At 37.0% G+C, this 19,221-nt stretch overlaps 8 protein-coding genes across 8 annotated transcripts; 3 read left to right on the top strand and 5 right to left on the bottom strand.

The window, feature by feature from the left end:
* Positions 1-122: 122 nt before the first annotated feature.
* On the bottom strand, positions 123-561 carry RHIMIDRAFT_200745 (DUF498-domain-containing protein; the record flags this gene model as incomplete). The annotated part of the gene is made up of 2 exons (XM_023606478.1): positions 123-200; positions 250-561. 2 exons carry the CDS (start codon positions 559-561, stop codon positions 123-125), a joined length of 390 nt encoding a protein of 129 aa, XP_023467624.1.
* Positions 562-1,330: 769 nt separating this feature from the next.
* On the bottom strand, positions 1,331-3,513 carry RHIMIDRAFT_200166 (uncharacterized protein; the record flags this gene model as incomplete). Its single annotated transcript, XM_023606434.1, has 8 exons — positions 1,331-1,571; positions 1,621-1,867; positions 1,934-2,282; positions 2,339-2,541; positions 2,606-2,677; positions 2,735-3,130; positions 3,183-3,297; positions 3,349-3,513. The coding sequence occupies 8 exons, from the start codon at positions 3,511-3,513 to the stop codon at positions 1,331-1,333; spliced, it is 1,788 nt and encodes a 595-aa protein (XP_023467623.1).
* Positions 3,514-3,670: 157 nt separating this feature from the next.
* On the top strand, positions 3,671-5,397 carry RHIMIDRAFT_312253 (Metallo-hydrolase/oxidoreductase). The gene is made up of 6 exons (XM_023614792.1): positions 3,671-4,188; positions 4,243-4,319; positions 4,375-4,532; positions 4,582-4,751; positions 4,802-4,887; positions 4,942-5,397. Exons 1-6 carry the CDS (start codon positions 3,868-3,870, stop codon positions 5,264-5,266), a joined length of 1,137 nt encoding a protein of 378 aa, XP_023467622.1. The 5' UTR covers positions 3,671-3,867; the 3' UTR covers positions 5,267-5,397.
* Positions 5,398-7,432: 2,035 nt separating this feature from the next.
* Positions 7,433-8,170, top strand: RHIMIDRAFT_111699 (E3 ubiquitin ligase SCF complex, Skp subunit). Its single transcript, XM_023605254.1, has 5 exons — positions 7,433-7,573; positions 7,630-7,691; positions 7,737-7,871; positions 7,919-8,074; positions 8,127-8,170. Exons 1-5 carry the CDS (start codon positions 7,480-7,482, stop codon positions 8,145-8,147), a joined length of 468 nt encoding a protein of 155 aa, XP_023467621.1. The 5' UTR covers positions 7,433-7,479; the 3' UTR covers positions 8,148-8,170.
* Positions 8,171-8,173: 3 nt separating this feature from the next.
* Positions 8,174-9,575, bottom strand: RHIMIDRAFT_287161 (GTPase NPA3; the record flags this gene model as incomplete). The annotated part of the gene is made up of 6 exons (XM_023613448.1): positions 8,174-8,340; positions 8,396-8,492; positions 8,541-9,030; positions 9,099-9,203; positions 9,260-9,393; positions 9,453-9,575. 6 exons carry the CDS (start codon positions 9,573-9,575, stop codon positions 8,174-8,176), a joined length of 1,116 nt encoding a protein of 371 aa, XP_023467620.1.
* Positions 9,576-9,935: 360 nt separating this feature from the next.
* On the top strand, positions 9,936-11,450 carry RHIMIDRAFT_111668 (uncharacterized protein). The gene is made up of 3 exons (XM_023605253.1): positions 9,936-10,919; positions 10,966-11,057; positions 11,114-11,450. The coding sequence occupies exons 1-3, from the start codon at positions 10,089-10,091 to the stop codon at positions 11,163-11,165; spliced, it is 975 nt and encodes a 324-aa protein (XP_023467619.1). The 5' UTR covers positions 9,936-10,088; the 3' UTR covers positions 11,166-11,450.
* A 2,750-nt stretch (positions 11,451-14,200) lies between these two features.
* On the bottom strand, positions 14,201-15,364 carry RHIMIDRAFT_312250 (uncharacterized protein; the record flags this gene model as incomplete). Its single annotated transcript, XM_023614791.1, has 3 exons — positions 14,201-14,444; positions 14,497-14,728; positions 14,781-15,364. 3 exons carry the CDS (start codon positions 15,362-15,364, stop codon positions 14,331-14,333), a joined length of 930 nt encoding a protein of 309 aa, XP_023467618.1. The 3' UTR covers positions 14,201-14,330.
* Positions 15,365-18,202: 2,838 nt separating this feature from the next.
* RHIMIDRAFT_250104 (uncharacterized protein) lies at positions 18,203-18,550 on the bottom strand (the record flags this gene model as incomplete). The annotated part of the gene is made up of 1 exon (XM_023610694.1): positions 18,203-18,550. The coding sequence occupies one exon, from the start codon at positions 18,548-18,550 to the stop codon at positions 18,203-18,205; it is 348 nt and encodes a 115-aa protein (XP_023468114.1).
* Between the last annotated feature and the right edge of the window lie 671 nt (positions 18,551-19,221).

Here is a 19,221-nt window from a genome sequence, read left to right as displayed (position 1 = left end):
GGTCAATCAAACAAAGTATCTTGACGAGGATATGCGACTGATCGATGAACAGAGGTTTATTCAAGCCTTGATGCAAGCTGTACTCAAAAAGAGAAAGAGATCTCATCGTGTAAATAAATAATTTATTCAAATGGTAATATCGCCAATGCGACTCTTCTTCCTTCTTCTGCAAGCACATTGTATGTGGCTGCTGCATGTTTCTAATATATGAATGAGTATCTTTTTTGGTTTGTACACAATAAAACTTACTGAATTCATTTGATCCACTTGAATTCCTCTTGAAAAAAAATATTTTCTTATTTCTTCAGGAAGAGGCGCCAATTCCTTTCCGGTGCCAAATATGATCAGTTCAGGCCGTGGTGCAACTATATCAAACAGCTTGAAAGCGTCTAGATCCCAGCCTTTCATTGGCATGTGACCAGGTGCTCGTGGAGGTGGATTCCATAGGAATGGAGAACCATTTAGCAAGATGAGAGGTTGTTCTACTTTGACATTATTGGACAGAACAAATCCATGCTTTGTGATGATTTCAACACCCACATTGGGTCCACGATCAAACATGTTGTGAAAGGCACCGAGCATCGAATTAGGAATGACATCTGGGTTTTCGGGTGGTGGTTGAGGAATAGCCTTGTTGGCAATCTTGGACGTATCCACATACCCTTGTTTCCATTCTTCTTCTGTCACCTGTTTCCATCTCTTTGCAGTTGTCGACAGGGATCGATAGGTGTATAGCTGACTTAGGCAGGCAGATCTTGAAATAGTGTGTCGTAGCATAAAAGAAAACAAGAGGGAAAAAAAAAAAAAAGAAAAGAAAAAAAAAAGTTGGTTTATTCAAATATCTTTCTTTGTTTCATCAGTAACAATAATGTGTTCAGATACAGCCAAATTTCCTAGCTTGACTTCTTGATCATCTTCATCTACGTCGTCAATACGGAATATACGTCTAGCCGTGGCCTTTCTCTTTTTATTGTTATCGTCTGGTACTGTCAAGGTATTGTTGGTAGGTGTCAAACCTTCTAATTTGAAACCTTCCGTAACGGAACCGATGGTGCTACTGCTGCTAAAACTATTATTCCTACTTCTGTTACGACTGTGAGGCCGCGTATCTGATTCACTAGCAGATCCACTACGGCTACGACCACTGATACCCGATTTGTCGAGATAAAAGAACACGTCGTCTGCTACTTCCGAATCATCTGTTCTACTCCAATTGAAAATCGTCTTGTCATCTAACCAGTTCATAATCGTAGCCTGTTGAAAGAATCCGCTGGCAATTTTGGGAAGTTTGCTAGGAGTCCATGAAAGATTGGCTGCACTTGCGCTGCGACTAGGCGCTGTGCTTGTTGTTGCTGTTGTTGTTGTACGAGATATATAATTTGCTATTGGACAAAGGATCAGAACAAGAATCTATTTCCAGTTTGTTTCGTTTACCATCAAAATCAGGGAATACTTTGGGTCCATACTCATTAATGAGTTCAGTGATATCTTTTGAGAGTTTCTCTCTATTCTGTCGAAGTGTCTCTGCTCCGCTAGGATCTAACAGGGCCACCCATGTTGGTTTGATAGATCTAGAACCAACAATAAATACACGCTGACTTTTTCTTTTTCTTTGTTTACCTTAGAATATCATTTCCAATTTCACCAAATCGAAGGCTAGCGTAGGAGACAAAGGGTAACAAGTTCCAAGTGATCAATGGTAGTAACAATTTCCATTTTAGCTCCATGTCCATTTGCAACACAATAATAAATACAATAAAGCTATAAAGCGCATAGAGAGTAGGTAGTAACACGAGACCAACCAGTAACTTCCATGTAGCCAACACATCTCTTCCTGCAATTTTCACTGTTGAACCTTTCAAGGCGGCTATAATATAAAAAGATGATGAATACACACGCATATGTTCCCCCCCCCTTTTTTTTTTCTTTTTACCATCTGCTTTCTTTTCACTAATCACTTTGGCTACAATGACAACAGGAAGGTTCAAAATTCCACCTGGGAATGCTAAAAGTGAGAGGATGGCCAACACAAAGATACGCTTGACCAAGAGCCAGAGCATTCTTGCGCCATTATTTCTAGTTTTGAGTACCTGATGATCCTTGATACCATGATACTTTAAGAGTTGGTTGTAAGCCAGTACTTTTTGTTGCAACTCAATGACTTTTGGATCATCTTTAAAAAAATTATATCCTATCAAAAACCTTCTATTGAGATCAACAACTTGTGAAAGATGTAATTTTCTGTGAGCAGGCTTATATAATCTTCTTGCTGCTTGTATAAGCTACAAAGACCACATAAGTATATAAACAAAGTTTCCTCCTTTTTCTTCTTCTTTACCATAAGTGTTTCATAACTTCCTGCATTCACAGTGACTGTCTTGAGCGCATTACAGATACTATCCAACAAGGTCGAGCAGGCCTCTCTCTTCTCGGTTCCTCCTGCCTTAAACTTCTCTACAAGTTCTGCTGGAATCGTCAACGGGTTACCAAACTCGATTACGGCTCGCGATCGAAATTTATGAGCGTGGAAATAATTTAAGCCTAAAATAGGAGCGGTATCAGCTGCAACCTTCTAAAAGAGGGTATTCCGTGTTTCTCACTTTACCGCATGGAACAATCTTTACGTCTAGTCCTGGATACTTGGCCATAGCACCCAATGCCATCACAGTAACCCCAGCTATTGATTTTTTGGGGGGTAAGCAAAAGAGGAGAGAGAGATTTTATTTTTTTTTACCTTTCAAAGGGAGCATTTCAGCTCTATCATGACTACCTCCTTCAGGAAAGATAGTAATACATCCTCCACGATGTAGCTCTTCATGAACACATTTGTATACAGCATCTTGATCTACATGAGGAATGCATTTATAACTCGTTCCCTCGGGTCTCGTGAGTAGTTCCATCGCCTTGAGTTCTTTAAACTCTTTCTTGATCAAGAGTTCAGTATCTGAAATGATCTCGACTACCTCGGATTGTCCATAACTCTTGGGTAATGCAATAAGGTCTCTTGGCTTAAGCTGTTGGGTAAATTTGGTGTTGATACCAGTAATACGCAATGGATCTGTCTTTCTATCAAGTAATTGAATAAAGCCTTCACCCGGTTTTGCTAAATCCTGTGGTCGGATCACAGGGACTGTATAAAAGTGTAAATCGATTGTTATCTTTCGAGACAAATAAAAACTTACTTGCGTTTACCATGCGAGCAAAAGTACCAATGCCCTTTTGGTGCATTGACTTTTCTGCAATTAAAAACGAAACTCTTCTTTGACATTCTCGCATGAGGACAATGGGATCTACAAACTGATTAATGATATAAGTATAATGAAGAGAGCTATTTCTTATTCCTTTTACTTGGTTCGCGTGTGGTGCAGCTACAAAAATCACTGGGCCGTCTTTGGGTATCTTGTGTGCGCCTCTTGGTCTCACTTCTCGAAAGAAGATATCGAGCATCAAATTGAATAACCATAGAGCGGCATCATAGGTTAACCTTTGAGTCAAAGGTTGTTTCCTTGACATGTTTCAAAGTAAGGAAAAAGAAAGAAAGTAAAAGAAAAAAAAAAAAAAAGAAGGAACAATAAGATTACCCAATAAAGAGGTTGTATGAGACGGCATCGGACCCTTAAATTCAGAAAAAGCAAGAAAGCAAGAACATCTTTACCAAAGAAGGGAAGAAGAATAGTCATCTTTTTTAAAAAAAAGAGAATTGTAATTCATATGATTGTCACTCCTTCAAGATAGTGCGAGTTTCTATTTAAATAAAAGCAAACACGCTCATAATTTCCCCCCTTGAAATAAGACAAAGAAAGACAGGCGGAAGTTTAAACATTGACTTTTTTGTAATTCTCAAGTGAAGCACACGGTTTTTTCTTTATGAACAAACGACCTTCATTTGTCAATTTCCCTATACCTTTTGATCATCCATATACAATTCCAACACTTCTTGCCACAGTCAGTGCATCAGCTTTACTCTATTACTCTTTACAGGCATCACATAAACGTGATTTAAAAGAGGCGATTAGACAACAAGTCATTTATAAGAGAAGACACTTGAAACGAAAAGAAGACAAATTTGCAAGTTTAAAAATAGAAAAACAATATGTGAATCCGTTCAAGGAATGGAATGCTAATGTACCACTATGGGAATACATTCTGTATTGGCTGGGAATTGGAAGGCACGACTATTCAGCCAAGGTCTTCTTATATCAACTCGACAATAAAGTATATGTTCTAACAAAGTGTTCATAGGACTTGGAACGTTTACATGTTATTAGGCCCAACTTGGATAAGCTTGTAGAAAAAAATGTATCATTTATATGGTTAGGGTAAGAAAGAAAAGCCGTGGTCTGTTACATGTATTATTAACATGACACAAAATAGACAATCTACATGTCTATTCAGTCTTGATGGTTTAACCATTTTGACGGATCCTGTGCTGGATCATAAAAAGCGTGCAAAGCCCTGTCCTTGTCAAATAGAAGATTTGATGGGCGTTGTCGATATAGTTCTTGTCTCACATAACCATTTTGACCATTTAGGTATTAAAAAACACAACAAAATTGAGGCTATTTATAACGATTTATGTAGATGAAAATGTCGTAAAGGGACTTGGAAATAAAGTAACATGGTATATACCACTAGGATTAAGAGAATGGTTTGTAAAGAGAGGCGTCGATAATGTCATCGAGCTTGATTGGTGGCAAGAAATACATCATAAAGACAGGCCTGATATCCTCATTGCTTGTGTACCTGCAATGGTAAGCCAGTGAGACAATGATAAAAGTGATATTGATGCTCTTTATTTTAGCATAGTAGCTGTTCTTTCTGGGATAAAGACGAGTCCTTATGGTGTAGCTTTGTAGTAAAGTCAAAGCAACATAAATTATTTTTCTGGTAAGGAAATGATAATGCACACATGGGTGGTATATGAAATAACCAAGGCGTTAGCGGTGATACGGGCTATGTACCTGAACTATTTCAATCCATTAGAGATCTATATGCGCCATTCACAATAGCAGCGTTACCTATTGGAACATATGAACCACCCAGTATATTTAAATCCCTCCATATGAATCCAACTGAAGCGATCCAAGCACATCATGATTTGGGCTCACCATGTATATCAATTGGTATACATTGGGGTACATTTCATCTATCCAATGAAAGCTACTTATCTCCTCCTGAACTACTAGCTCGTTTATGGGCAGCTCAGAATACCAATGGTAGTCAGTTTATTACGACCTCTTTAGGTCAACTTATAGATATAGAATAATTTAATAAACAGGACGACTTCTCATTGTATTGTTAATTTATTTATTAATATCAACTATCTATAAAAGCTATGTATTTTTTTTATTTACATCACCTTGTACATTATTTATTCTTTGTATCTTCTATTTTCATACAAAACTCTTTAGTAAAGTACAGAATGAGTACAAGCCAAAGGTAAAAGGTAGAGAGAGACAAGGAAGAAGCATTTCTTTTTATCAATTGTCTGCAGGCGATCTACAAGAAAAAAAGCAAGCTGCATAAAAATAAAAAAAAAGAGCGACTGTGTGTCAAACACCGACCAGGGAGGGGCATTACTTTTTATTTACTTTTTCATCAGCTCGTATATTATCCTTACTCAATTTGTACCAGCTTGCTTTTCTTTTGATAAAGTTATAAAACTATGGAAACCTTTTCCTAGCAGAATTAAACGATGTTTGCTTATATATATTATCACATGCGGCTCTATTACAATAGTCAGTATACATTATTACCAAAAGAGTAAAGCAGCACTTTCAGCTTCTTTTTGAAAGACTTGATCAAGTATCAAGTAAAACAACTATTTCCCTGGCTGAATATTTTTTTAAAAAAAAAAAAAGAAAAAAATCAAGCCATTAGATATATTTAATACAATCATCAGGTTTAATAATAATTCGATCTATTCTTTTTTTTCTTTTGTATTTTCAATAATACCAAAATGTGCGACAATATGCGGTAAATGCTATCTCTTTTTTTTTTTTGGTTTAGGAATGTATCAGACAAGCTATCATTTATATATTTTATTCTTTCTGTTAATTCTGCTTTTCTTGTATTATAGCAATCTGATCACTTGTCTTTTTCCTAATTAAATCCTTAGAAATCTCTATATCCTTATATCTTAGATCATATATCTCATACTGACTTTGCTCTTATAGTCTTCTTGTCTTCCAATCTCACAACTTTAAATCGTAGTCTATTTTTCTTGCTTTTTTTATATCTAGAAAATTAATTGTTATTTTTTAATTTTTAAATTAACTTATATGTTTATTTACAGTTTTCAGGTGCTTCTTTTCTTGTTAAACATAAATATAAGCCTATAAATCGAACAATGAAGCAATACCTCTATTAAGGATAAGACATATTTCATTGCCCCACAGTATATCTCATGGCGAGGATTAAACTTCATAAAATGATGCTATAAGTTTTTTATTCTTTTGTTAAAGGGTTAAATGGCAGAAAATGAAGTTACATGGAGGTTATATACTTTGAATTTTTTTTTTCTTTTTCTTTGGAGGAATATCTTTTAAATAAAAGGTCTTCATTATCTTTTACATTAATATGATCCTCTTACTCTAGTTCTTAGACTGCAGACGACTAGACAATGATTGCAACGTTACAAAGAAAACAAACTCATTTCTATAGCATTACGTATCTGTTTAATACCCTTTAGAGCTAACATCGTCTTTATGTTGAGCGTACAGCAAACATTTTTCTCTCGGTATACGCTGGGGAGGTGTACAGGTAAATTTCATTGCAGTCTGTTTTACGCTCTTTTAAAAAGCAAAGTTTCTTTATACTCAATCCTCTTCAGCATTTGCTAATCTTTTTGTTATACTTTTTCTTTCAGCTTAGAATTGCATGTAGCTTAAATTTGTATTTATTGTGAGATTTATGTTTTCCAATATCAATACTTGATTCAATGAGTGAGTAATGAAAGATTTTCTCAAACCACTTTTAATAGCAGAAACTTGATACTCTTGTGTTACCTTTACTAGCTCCCTTCTTGAACAAGTACTGCATACAGTTTTATTATGAATGACTGCTTCCTTAAGCTCATGCGATTCCTGCTTCTAGACATACGATGTTATTTATTATGAGAAATCGTGAGGTTAAAAGAATAGCTCAGCATATGTTCATTGTAAAAAAAAAAAAAAAGCATCACGTGAAGCTGTCATCTAAAGCTCAGCATAAAAGACGTTGATGCCATTGATTGCACAAAACTTAATGTCAGGTCACATAAACAGATAGGTTATTTATAGTAGAGACACTTTAAATAAAAGCGTAGTAGTTAATAACTCTTTCCCGGCTGAATTTCCATTTCTGTGGCGAAGCACGTCACATTTTTTCAAAGTCAGAATGTTGGCGCGTACTCTCTCTCTCACTCACCACACATTATATTTCATTTTTCTACGTTTTTCCTTTTTGTTTTATTTTAAACCGAAATAAACATAAAATAAGATGAGCGTTATTCTTTTAAGTTCTGACAATGAAGAGTTTGAAGTCGAAAAGGAAGTCGCACAACGCTCAGTTTTGATCAAGAATATGCTTGAAGGTAAAACCATTTAAAAAATACACTAAATGTTACAAGAAACTAACTTTTTCTTACAGACATTGGTGACTCAGATGCTCCTATTCCTCTTCCTAATGTCAATGCTAAAGTTTTAGCCAAGGTAAATTAAACAAATGTAGAGATGAATAAAGCTAATAAAAAAAAGGTTATCGAATGGTGCACTCACCACCGAGACGATCCTATGACCCAAGACGACCAAGAAAGACGTACTACGGATATCGATGAATGGGATCAAAAATACATGGAAGTTGATCAAGAAACATTATTTGATATTATCATGGCAAGTATTTTAACAAAAGGGAGGCGTGTACCTAAACTGTATCATAGGCTGCCAACTACCTTGATATCAAGCCCCTTTTAGAGGTTGGTTGTAAGACTGTGGCAAATATGATCAAAGGCAAAACTGCAGAAGAGATCAGAAAGACATTCAATATTACCAATGATTTTACGCCAGAAGAAGAAGCTCAAATCAAGAAGGAGAATGTAAGTATTGACTATACAAGTGTTGCTTTTTTTTTATTGACCCTCTTTATAGGAATGGGCAGAAGACCGGTAAATGGCTTTAATAAAGTTCTATTTTTATTATATTGTGCTTTCTTTAGTCTTTGATAACCACTTTTTGAATTTTTCATCTTCCATTCTTTGAGCTCTTGATGGTGGATATTTAGATGCACTTGGCAGTGGATTTTCTTCTTCGCTTTCATAATCTTCTTCTTCTTCTTCTTCTGCGTCTTCCCATCTTTCATCATCTAAAACAAAATGATGTAAATATCATGATCAAGTTTGCGTAATTGAATGACTTACAATCATTTGATGAAAGTACTTCAGATCCCTTCGAGACCTTCATATCTCTCATCAGCTTATTCAATTGCTGTTCACGATTCTTTTCTTCTTTGGCCATCTGATCAAACGAGTTATTATATTGTGCTTTCTTATTGCGATCATTTACCTTTTCTCGAATCATTCTTTCAATTTCTGGCTTATACTCTACTTCATACTCTTGTGCTGCTTCTTCAACCGCCTTAAAGAATTCATCAATGCCTGCGCCCGTAACAGCAGAGACACCGATCACTTTCAAGTGATTGTAGAATTCATCGAGCACCAAACTCATCGAAGACATCAAACTGCTCATGTAAGTCGTATCTTGACTGAGGGCCAGTTGGAACTTTTCAAAATCTGTCATCCATTCGACTGCAAAATCATGCGAAACAACATCTGTCTTGTTGAACACCAGGATGAAGGGTAATTTTGTTTTATAGAGAATACTACACGCGTACAACATGTTGCTCATAAAGGTGGCGGGTGATGTCGTGCGTGGTGTGTCGATGATGTAGGCAATCATTGTAGGATAAGTGGCAGCCAGTGTGTCTGTAATGATGGCACCAGAGGCAGACCAAGTAAAGATTTCGATTTGACCGGGTGTATCAACCAAGACGTTACTACAGAAAAGCAGTAAAAAAAAGAGGTTTATTGCTATTTGAATATATCGATTAAAAGTTGATCTTACCTAACACTGTCAGATCTCTTGGCGATCAAATTAAGCACTTGATCAAACTTGGTTGTAAACAAATTAAGACTAGTAAGAATACCACCATTGGGTCCAAGATTATATCTATATGACAATGATCAATACTCGAGGGCTTTTTTTTATATTAGTAATCGTCTTACTGTTTCATGACTTCTTTATAATTCACAGTGTCTCGAATGTCAATATTTGCAGTGAATGGAAGTGAGGAAACTGCAGGATCAAGATTTAAAACATAAGGTGGTGTCTTTTTCTCGTGAAGGTATGCATTAATTCTCTAAAGCAAATTGTTAATACCCTACAATGGATCAAAAGCTCTCTCACTAAAAGATTTACCTGCATGAAGGTAGTCTTTCCTGAACCAGCCATGCCGATGCAAAGAATGACAGGTGGTTGCTTTTTGTCTGTTGCAGGTTGTTCAGGCGTAGTTGGAGTAGGAGCGTTATCAGCAGAAGACATTTTGTGAAAGATCTATGTTGAATTAACAAAAAAAAAAAAAAAGAATAAAAAAAAGCCAGCAGTTTTTACTGAACAATTAGGCATCCGATACGCCTTTCAAAAAAAGAAGTTTTACACTAGACAAACCTATGTGATAAATAATAGAAATGACTTTACTTTGCTTAAATTCATCTTGTAAAGAAGTCGAATGCTTTTATTTATTACATTCATGATGTAAACAACTTCTTTTTCTAAAACAATACTGCTATCAAAAATCATAAACAAACAATTTCAGGAGTCTTTGGACGACGATGTTGCACACATCACAGCATTTATTTGAACGGAGTAAAACGAGTGAAAAGAACTTACGCTTTACCATTTCTTTCTTTTTTTGACCTCAACAGCCATGTTTTAGGCTGGGAGAATAGAACAAAAAAGAATAAAAAAAAAACATTGGTACTCCATATAAAATAGTCCCCTCGTTGTTAGTTGCTCATTTATCGCTCTTTTTTCTTTCATTTTAATATATTTAATATGGACACTAGTCAGGTAGCTGAGATTAACAATTTGGCATCTCAAGCTCTAACTTCACGATCGACACAAATAAGTGTTCCTTCTGGGCCACCCGAGTTTACACGTCGCAAGAATTGGTCACAAAACATTTTAGAAGAGCTCCGTGATATCATCCATGTCTTATCTTTGGATTTCAACATTCTCTTTTGCTCTCCAGCCTCTCGAGAGTTTCTCGGCTATCAACAAGGCGAATTGATGGGCCGTAACTTTAAAGAATTCATTCATGTGGATGACATTGACGTCTTTACACGAGAGTTCCGTCTGGCTCACACGAACGGATCCATCCTGCGATCGACTCTTCGATTCCTCCGTAAGGATGGCAAACACGTCACTCTAGAGATTCGTGGCCACTTTTATAAAAACGCATTCTTTGGATCTGCGCGTAGTGTGCCTACAGAGATGACACGTACAATGGATGCCTTCTTGAATGTCAAGATGGAAAATGAAATCCTCAGACGTAAACTTCAGTTGGCTAAAGCCCAGGCAGCCAAAAAGACTACTGTTACTACTATGCCACAAGTACTCCAGGAGGATGAGTATGATGACTTTGAGGAAGACTTTGAACAACTCTTTACTGCTGCGTCCAACTCAAATGTATATACTCAAGGTGTGCTCAATTCGTTTGGTGTAGCCGAATCAGTCAATTTATTTACAGGTCTTCAATTTGATCTTGGTGAACGTTCTCGAGGTATCTCGATGGGTCTCGAAGGTGAGCTCTTCAATACGACACATTCTCCTGAAATTGGTGATGAAACAACCAACGAGACAAATAAACTCAAAGTTGGCAAAAAAGTAATAAAACACACACACTAAATGATGGTTCTAATGCATTCTATAGAGAAGAGGTACTGATGATCAACCACGTATCTGTACCGACTGTGGCCGAACGGATGCCCCTGAATGGCGACGAGGCCCCAGGGGACCAAAGACGTAAAATATAAATCATATAGTTTTTATTAAACAACTAAACAGCTTTTTCGGAATAGTTTATGTAATGCATGCGGGTTAAGGTGGTCTAAAGCTGTAAAAAAAAATTGAATAAAAAAAAATAGCCAGCAGCTTTTTTTATAAAGGAGGACGCTCCGAGTTTATTTAAATTTAAATGAGGAAGCAATGACTAATGGATTGAAAGGCACTAGGGCTCGTAAAAGCAAAACAGTTCATGGTACAGATGGAACATCATGGTATCTAAGTCCGTTGACGTACTTTGGCTGATGAACAGCACATCCTGAAAAGCGTGCCGCCAATGTGCTTGCTAAATTACTTGTAGGATACAGCCTAGTAACATCAGCAGAGTTATGGTTGGGACAACAGAACTGGTTTGATTGTTCTTAGGGTGAAGCAAGGTGGTAGCTACAGTCAACTGTGAGTGTTCAGCTGAGCGAAGATGAAGAAAATTCCCAGGAAGAGTCTATTGGGTACTAGGGGCCAGGTAGCAGCTTTATGCGGGTAGCGGAAGAAGAAGTGAGAAATAACCTCATTCGAGGAACGACAGTATGTACATAATACTGATAGATGCTGGTGAGGGAGAAGCGTATGTAAACGTTGTTTGCAAGGGATAGCTCTGTGCAAAGGGTGACGCTATGTGTTGTGTGCCATCAGGGACAACAATAGTTTCCAGAAGGCTACCCATGTGATGGGAGACACTACGAGGTCGTAACACTTCCGTTCTAAGGCTCATTGGGATAAGACAAGCTTCCGGTAGGAGGAAGGAGTGAAATGACGGTCGTAAGCAGTGAATTTATGGGTACTGTGCGTACAGAGAGACTTAGGCCGACGGAAGTAGTATCTAGAGTTTCTGTTGAAACGCTTCCAGAGATGCGCAAAAGGAGGAAAGCAGCAGAAAGTATTACATGGTCTTGGAGAAGAGGAGAAGTTATCTTGTGACAAAGAGACCGATGTCGAGGATATTCGGATTGTTCGTGTAGACGCAGTTTGGCGGAGGCAGGATCATATATCATACTGTTTCGTATCTCCAGTTTATATATGCCAGGGATTTTGGGTAGCAGAGGCTGTAGAATCCCAGGTGTATAGAAAGTTGACGATAGGGTTTCAGAACTGATCAAGGCATATTGAACCGGTAGTGCCAGAAGGGTTTTGACGCTCAGTTGGACGTGACTAGACAGTGATAGCAGCTCGCTAAAGGCTTGAAGGAGTGACTTAAAAGAATTGTTCCGTAACCAAAGCAGCCTTGAGCGAAGTGATGAAAACAGCAGTGGTCAAAGGTGACTGGGAGGGTACTCACTAATACTGGACTGAACATATTTGATGTATAGTACGCAGCGAGAAGGATGTATTGCAGGAAAAGCAGGCGTGAGAAAGGGTAATAACCACAGCCACTGCAACATTAATTGTTGGATGTAAGGATCTAGCGCCAAGTCTTCAAAGAAGCATCAGAGTTGCAAAACTGATCCTGGGGGAACGATGACCATTAAGGAAGCCTCCAGCTAGCCCTTGAAACGGCTGAATTTGAGCAGCAGTGAGGGGCAACATTCTTAAAGCTCGTCAGAGTATAGATAAAATCAAAGTGCTCAAAACCGTGACACTCCCGCAGATCAATAGAGAACGTTAGGAATGAATATCGCGAGCTGTCGACTTTTAGAATTAACGGATCGACAAAGACGTTGTGTTGGGCCATACTGGCATACAAATAATAAAGACAAACTGAAGATTTCTTTGATGATTGTTCTGAAACTGTAGACCCTGTTTATTTCATTTTGGGAGCAATTTTGAGTAATGTAAAATCATGTAACAGATCAAAAGTCTAGATGTAGCATAAAGAAAACTTGTATGTGTATTTCAACATCATGTTTAACCAAAGGAGAGTCAGAGGACATATGAAAGCCTGATCAAATGTTGTCAATAGCTTAGATAGTTAGTTAATGAATAAAAATGTTGTCTATTTTTCTTTCTTCTTTCAAGCCAACTTATTCGATTAGACAAAAGAAACTTTTAGTCTTGAATAGAAGAGCAGAAGGGGATAAACGTTCATTTGACATAATCAAGTTCCCTTTTGTTTAACCGGGAAAGCAGAAATGTATCCTGCAAGAAATGCCTAGGTATCCCATAATTGGGAGTCTACTGTAAAAAGAAAAAGACGGAAAGAATGATAAAGAGAAATATGTTCTGCAGAAAATAACAGGAAGAAAAAAAAAAGCTTCTGTGATACTTATGAAGATTTTGAGTAGGAGGAAAAATAAATGGAAAAAAGGCAAATTTTGTCAGCAAGCAGACAAAGTTCCCCTCGTAGTATATGTAGAAGGCATGTTGAGCAAGTATATAGTGAAGATACATGGCTTACACTGCGGCGCCACTGGAGTATTCTACAGATCTTTAAAACGCCGTGAGGCTGCTGATGACTAGATAGTGGTCACCATCAACGAGCATCTATCTTTGCAAATTTGTTCAAAATGTTCGAAGAGAATTGAAGAAGTTGCTAACCATTCATGGTCATAGTGTGCTCAAATGCAACAGCTGCAACAGATTGTGGCAAAGATATATTAATGCGGCAATCAACCTAATGAATTTAGCAAGGTCAAGACGCCCAACCGCCTTTAAAAGATTATAAATAATCGCCGTGCCAAACACGGTTTGTCTTTACAGGTTTCAGATTTTTACAGGTGAGATGCTTACAGCCATACATCAATCATCTTTTTAATATTTTTTAACCAGGTGAAAAACCTGTAGTCAAAAGCAATAAAGAAGTTACAGACTGCAGACAACAATATTGAACAATAAGTTCTTTATTTCTTTCCTCGAACCATTCTTTAATAAATAAAAAGAGTATTAGCATTTTTTTTTCTTCTTTTTTATAGTAAGTACCTTATTGTTCCCTCAACAGCACCCAAAACCCCAACGGTAAGACCAACAAAGACGATAGACGCGAATAACTTGTCCCGTTTTCCTTTTAACCAAAGAGGGACAGGAGTGGATGCTTGAAAATGTCTTTGGTTTTGAATAACGTGGTTTGGTCTGTTGATCATTAATAAAATAATAAAAAAAGAGCAAAAAAGAGAAAAAATGAAAAAAAAAAGGTGACAAAAACAGACGATTTATCACCTGTTACGTAGAGATGTTACAATATTTATTTACATTTTAAAAAAAAGTGGTGATGACTACCTGTTAAGGTAACTAGGAAATATATAAAGGAGAAAAGGGTATAATACATAAATATATATATATATATATACATGAGGAGGGAATCTAAAGGTCTGTAATGCGCTTAATTCTATGGCACTCTGCCAAATGCTCTCCTCTATATTTAATCAAGTATTCTCCATTATCTTTAAAAGTGACAGTTTTGTTTACAGGACATCCCTAAGAGCGAAAATGAGTGTGTGATATTCAAATAAACTTTATATGTTCTTACCTTTGCACCATTGGAGCACTTGTAATAAATGCTTTTGAATCCGGTCTTTTTATGAACTGTATTGCCATTATTCTTCCACAAGTAATCATCGCTGTAAGGAAACTCTTTGGTCTCGATGATGGTTGTGATGGCTTGAATTTCACGTTTGCGTCTTTTTGTATTCGTCTCGTTTGAAGAAGCTGAACCGGCAGCAGGATCGTAACCTTCCGAATACGAACGAGGACGCTTATATCTATTTCATGTATAAGTATGCATACTAAAAAGGAACATGTCTAGCGACTTACTCTAATTGGCTACTGTCTTCTGTGGAGGTGGCTGTGTTGGTAGAAGAACGAGAAGAAGGAATTGAAAGCTCAGGCAATTTGAGATCTGGATCGTGCTCGGATATGAGAAGCATATCAATGCTTGTCTTTCTTGTCGTTTCATTGGTACGATGATTCCACGGAGATGAGTAGGAAGACTTGATGTGTAACGGTGGTAATGTCGAATCCGTGGAATGCGTCGAGGCTTTCAAAGGCTGAATTGAATCTCCCCTTTTCTGTGGGATATGGGGCAGAATGGGCAAGGGCTTGGTGGGTTTATCTTTCTTTTTTTGTTGTTGATGAAGCATATAATCAATCTCCTTTTGACGTAGTTTAGCTTCCTCCGCCTTTCGACGGTCTTCTTCTACTTTGCTAGACAAGATTAGACTAAGGAGCTCTGGTTGTGAGCCATAGACTTGAATGGCTTTTTCAATAGATAAAGAACAAGCACTTGATAAGTCTTTGATTGTATGTGTACCCCAAAGGGATGTATGCAATCGATTAGAGTAAGGATCAGAGGGTCTAGAGCCTTTAGATAAGAGAAGGGAAGTATTGCCGCACATCATGTAAAGAATAATATAAAAGAAAGAAAGAAAGAAAAAGTAGGGAACAACGGGTCCTTTCATATGGGCAGACACAAATGCTTTGCTAAGTCATACAACGCTCGTCACAATTTCCCGCAAGTAAATAAAATAACGGACACACATATAAAAAAAAGAGCTGGAAAACCTTGATTGTCCAAATTTTCCGATTCAGCACTGGTCCCAATTGGTAGATATTTCCCGGTTATCCAGTTGACCAACTGAATTGATTTTAGTAATAAATATCGTGAAACTATCTCTAAAATAGCAGAGTCAAATAAAGCCTTTGTAATAACTTCCTCAAGGGCATCCTTTTTTCTTATCCTTATATCTTTTTTCCATTTCTTTCTCACTCAGTTGATCTTTTTTAAGCAAATCATTTTTATTTGTTTAACAATGAAATAATAATCCATTTGGTTCTAAAATAGCGCAAAGTGAATATAAAAAGATTAGAATAAAAAATTTTTTTAGTTACCCGCTGTGCAGCTACCCCGCTTTTTTATTCTTATTCAGTCTTTTTCCCAGTAATGACTTCCTAATTGGTTACCATGCTTAAAAGTAGGGACAAAAGGGTCCGGCCAAAAAGGTTACACTGCTATCTTTTTTATTTAACTTTTTTTTCTTTCCTTTTTTCGATCTTTCTCCCCCTTTACAAAGTACCATCATTTCTATGGAAACCGTCACCCCTCCTGATAACTTTTTGGGCACTGATGTTTCTCTTTATTCCAAAGCTTCATCTCGTGACACCTTTACCATATTTATCATCAAAATAAAACCGTGAGAGTTTGTATGGACTCATTGGTACTCGAGTCCGACTTCATCCGTACTAGGGACCAAAGGGCCTCCACAGACATTTCCCACCAACAGCATTCACACGGGGCCACTTATAAAACTCATGGATTTGTGTAGCAAAAGAAAGATGGCCTTTTTGTTCCTGAAACTGCGCCTCGTCCACCTTTGCCTTGTTCGCCCCTTAACATTGACATTGAAGGGCTGTTGGAGAACGATGAACAAAGGGTCGACACACATACATTTCAGTAAGGAAAAGAGTTGATCATTTAAGCCATGATCAAAAGGCATTGTCAATCCGTGCGTCCTATCTTTTATATGCTTATGACTACCTTTTATCCCGAATTACTGGGTATTGTGATATGAGATAAAGATTAGGTGACGGCATTAAACGTATCTTAAGTGTTCCATACAGGCTATACATTGCTTTGATTTTCTCTTATGCCTAAACTCATACCCGACTCTTTCCCCCTGTCGTCCATTTAAGTTTTACTTTATCATACCGTGGGCAAAGAATGAAATAGCTAATTCCTTTTGTCTATTCTATGACTCCGCTCATTATGCCTTTTAATTGTTGATCCCAAAGCTTAAATTATATTCTTCCACATGGGGTTGGTCATGTTATTTTACTGGGTGCACAGGCTCATTTGTATATACGTATATAAAACAGCAACTTATTAAGAGCAAACGTCATCCTTTGACGAATTATACATTGTTGCACAAGCAGAGGCATATAAAAATATGACATAGTCTCCTGTGAGAACTTTAGAATACCCAATTGTTGTATAGAATGGACACTATTCTAGCGAGAACAGGCCTGAGCCGCCATGAGCTTAAGTGTGATCTTGGGGTTGTAAAGAAATGGTTCAGATGAAATATTCTTGACAACTTTTGACTGGCTGTAAAAGTTTTACACATTTCACGTTCTCTTCCTTTCAAGCTATTGCTTAAGGGACGTCATCTATTTTCAAATAAGATGGTGACTCATGTTCAGACGTGGCATAAAGATGGGCTCAGTAGTTTTAAGAAAGATTTCTTGGCCAATACAAATCATCAATAGTTGTTCTCATTACACATTTGATATAGCGTAGGCTCCTTCAGCTGTTTATGAAGATTATTTTGAGGCGACATTAGTAACATAAATGAGCTATAATGGCATATGAAAGGTGGCCCTTAACATGTACTACCTAACTGCGTATGTGGCAGCATGACGATGTGCATCGTGTTTTGTTGTTACGCCTTTTATGGTTTTTCAAAGATCAATTCAAATTGATGCGGCTCATAATTTATTCTACATTCTTCCATAACGACTGCTTGTACACTTTATTCAGAAATTATTCGCGCACAGATAGATAAATGATATGAATAAGAGCTCACCAGAAAGCAAAATAATGAGATATAAATGCTTAGTACGTCAGTTATCGCATCGATATTAAATACCTGTACTAAAAGAGAAGCAAGAAAAGCGAGTAAACATTTTAATATCTTATCAAAAGTATGCATCTTGGGTAAGACCAGCGATAATTGGTTCTGGAAGGTGTCAAGGGAAGATGAGAGCAAGAAAGACCAAGTTAGGTAAGAGCTAAACCACTCTCCTAGCTGGAATTGGATTAGCTTTGGCCGTAGCCTGTAGTACAACAGTCAATTTCTCACAAAGGCTGTTCATAATATAACATACCTCAGGGTTATCTAAGGAAATAGCTGATCTTACTTTTAATTCAAAGAAGAACACAAAAGGAAGTCAAAGTCAACCTTTCTCTAAAGACTATATCTTCTTACAATTCATCAGTTACATATTATTTATAAAGTGGTGATCACACTATAGGAGTGTTATATCTCTGAAAAAGATTGATGGCCAGCTAAAGTGTAATTGCTACTAAAGCTGTGTGCGAATAGTCCTGTAGTGATACATGCGATACTCTTTAAGAAAACCATTTGAGAAATGTAAAGATTTCAGAGACTACAGTTGATTTTATTTTAAAAGTAAAGACTATAATTAAAGCGCACGGTAGTTTTGTCTTATACGTTCTGCTTCTAACTTAAGTTTGGCCTATGAGTAAGGAAACGGCGTGCACCACGGAGTAATTTTTTGAGTATGCGTCTTCTCTTGTACAAATGACCACTATCATGACTAATAACATCTGCAGCGCCATCGCCGGACACACTACGACCAACAATACTCCCAGCAGCTTGAGTATCGTCCTGGACAGCTCGGGCCTGGAGAATACCGTTAAGGGGACCATCACCAAGAAGACCATCACCAAGAAGATCATCACCAAGAATACCATCAATAAGGCCACGTTTATCGTAAACTGGAGATGCCAAGGAAGAACCAAGCAAACAGACAACTGTAAAAGTAAGAGTGATGAAAGAGGATCGCATTCTTCAGGAAATATGTTATGAAAGGTTTGATTTGAAGGAAAACAGCAAAAGTATGCCTTTCTTTTTATATGTATTCAAGTTACCCCTTTTTGTTATAATTTAAACAAAGATGCATTAGCACAACATTAAGAGAGAAAGGATGAGTAAACATAAGTTATTGCTAATAGACGAAATGATACAAGTGTTTTGCATATCTCAAATGATATAGAGCGTAGATTGGCTATTATGGTTTTATTTAATGTATGATGTCGTCGCATTCCCTTTCGAAATTTTTTCTGTTTACACGATTTTACTAAGGGTACTGCATAATATTCCCATGTGACACTGACACATACATGATTCTCGGATGAGCTCTGATGTAAAGAGACAACAGCTTTATTCATAGTCTGTAAATGATATAAAATATCGTACTTTTCCAAGCTCTTTTATAATTTGATTAGAGAACCCATGAAAGAAGAAGAAGCAGAGAAAGTATATAGACTGTTTGTTTTTGTTTTGTTCAAGCATAAATTGATTTAGCTACAAAACTTGGCTCGGTCATAAAAATTAATAAATGCAGTTCGTTTTATATGTGTTTTTGTGATTTTCATTGTACATTAAATAAATCAAACAATCATGTATTCACAATCCACACGGAAATATACACCTCATAATAGTCAATGCCCATTTAA

The sequence above is a fragment of the Rhizopus microsporus genome (assembly GCF_002708625.1).
Source record: "Rhizopus microsporus ATCC 52813 unplaced genomic scaffold scaffold_5, whole genome shotgun sequence".
Classification (NCBI taxonomy): Eukaryota; Fungi; Mucoromycota; class Mucoromycetes; order Mucorales; family Rhizopodaceae; genus Rhizopus; species Rhizopus microsporus.
This window is presented reverse-complemented; position numbering and strand designations above follow the sequence as displayed.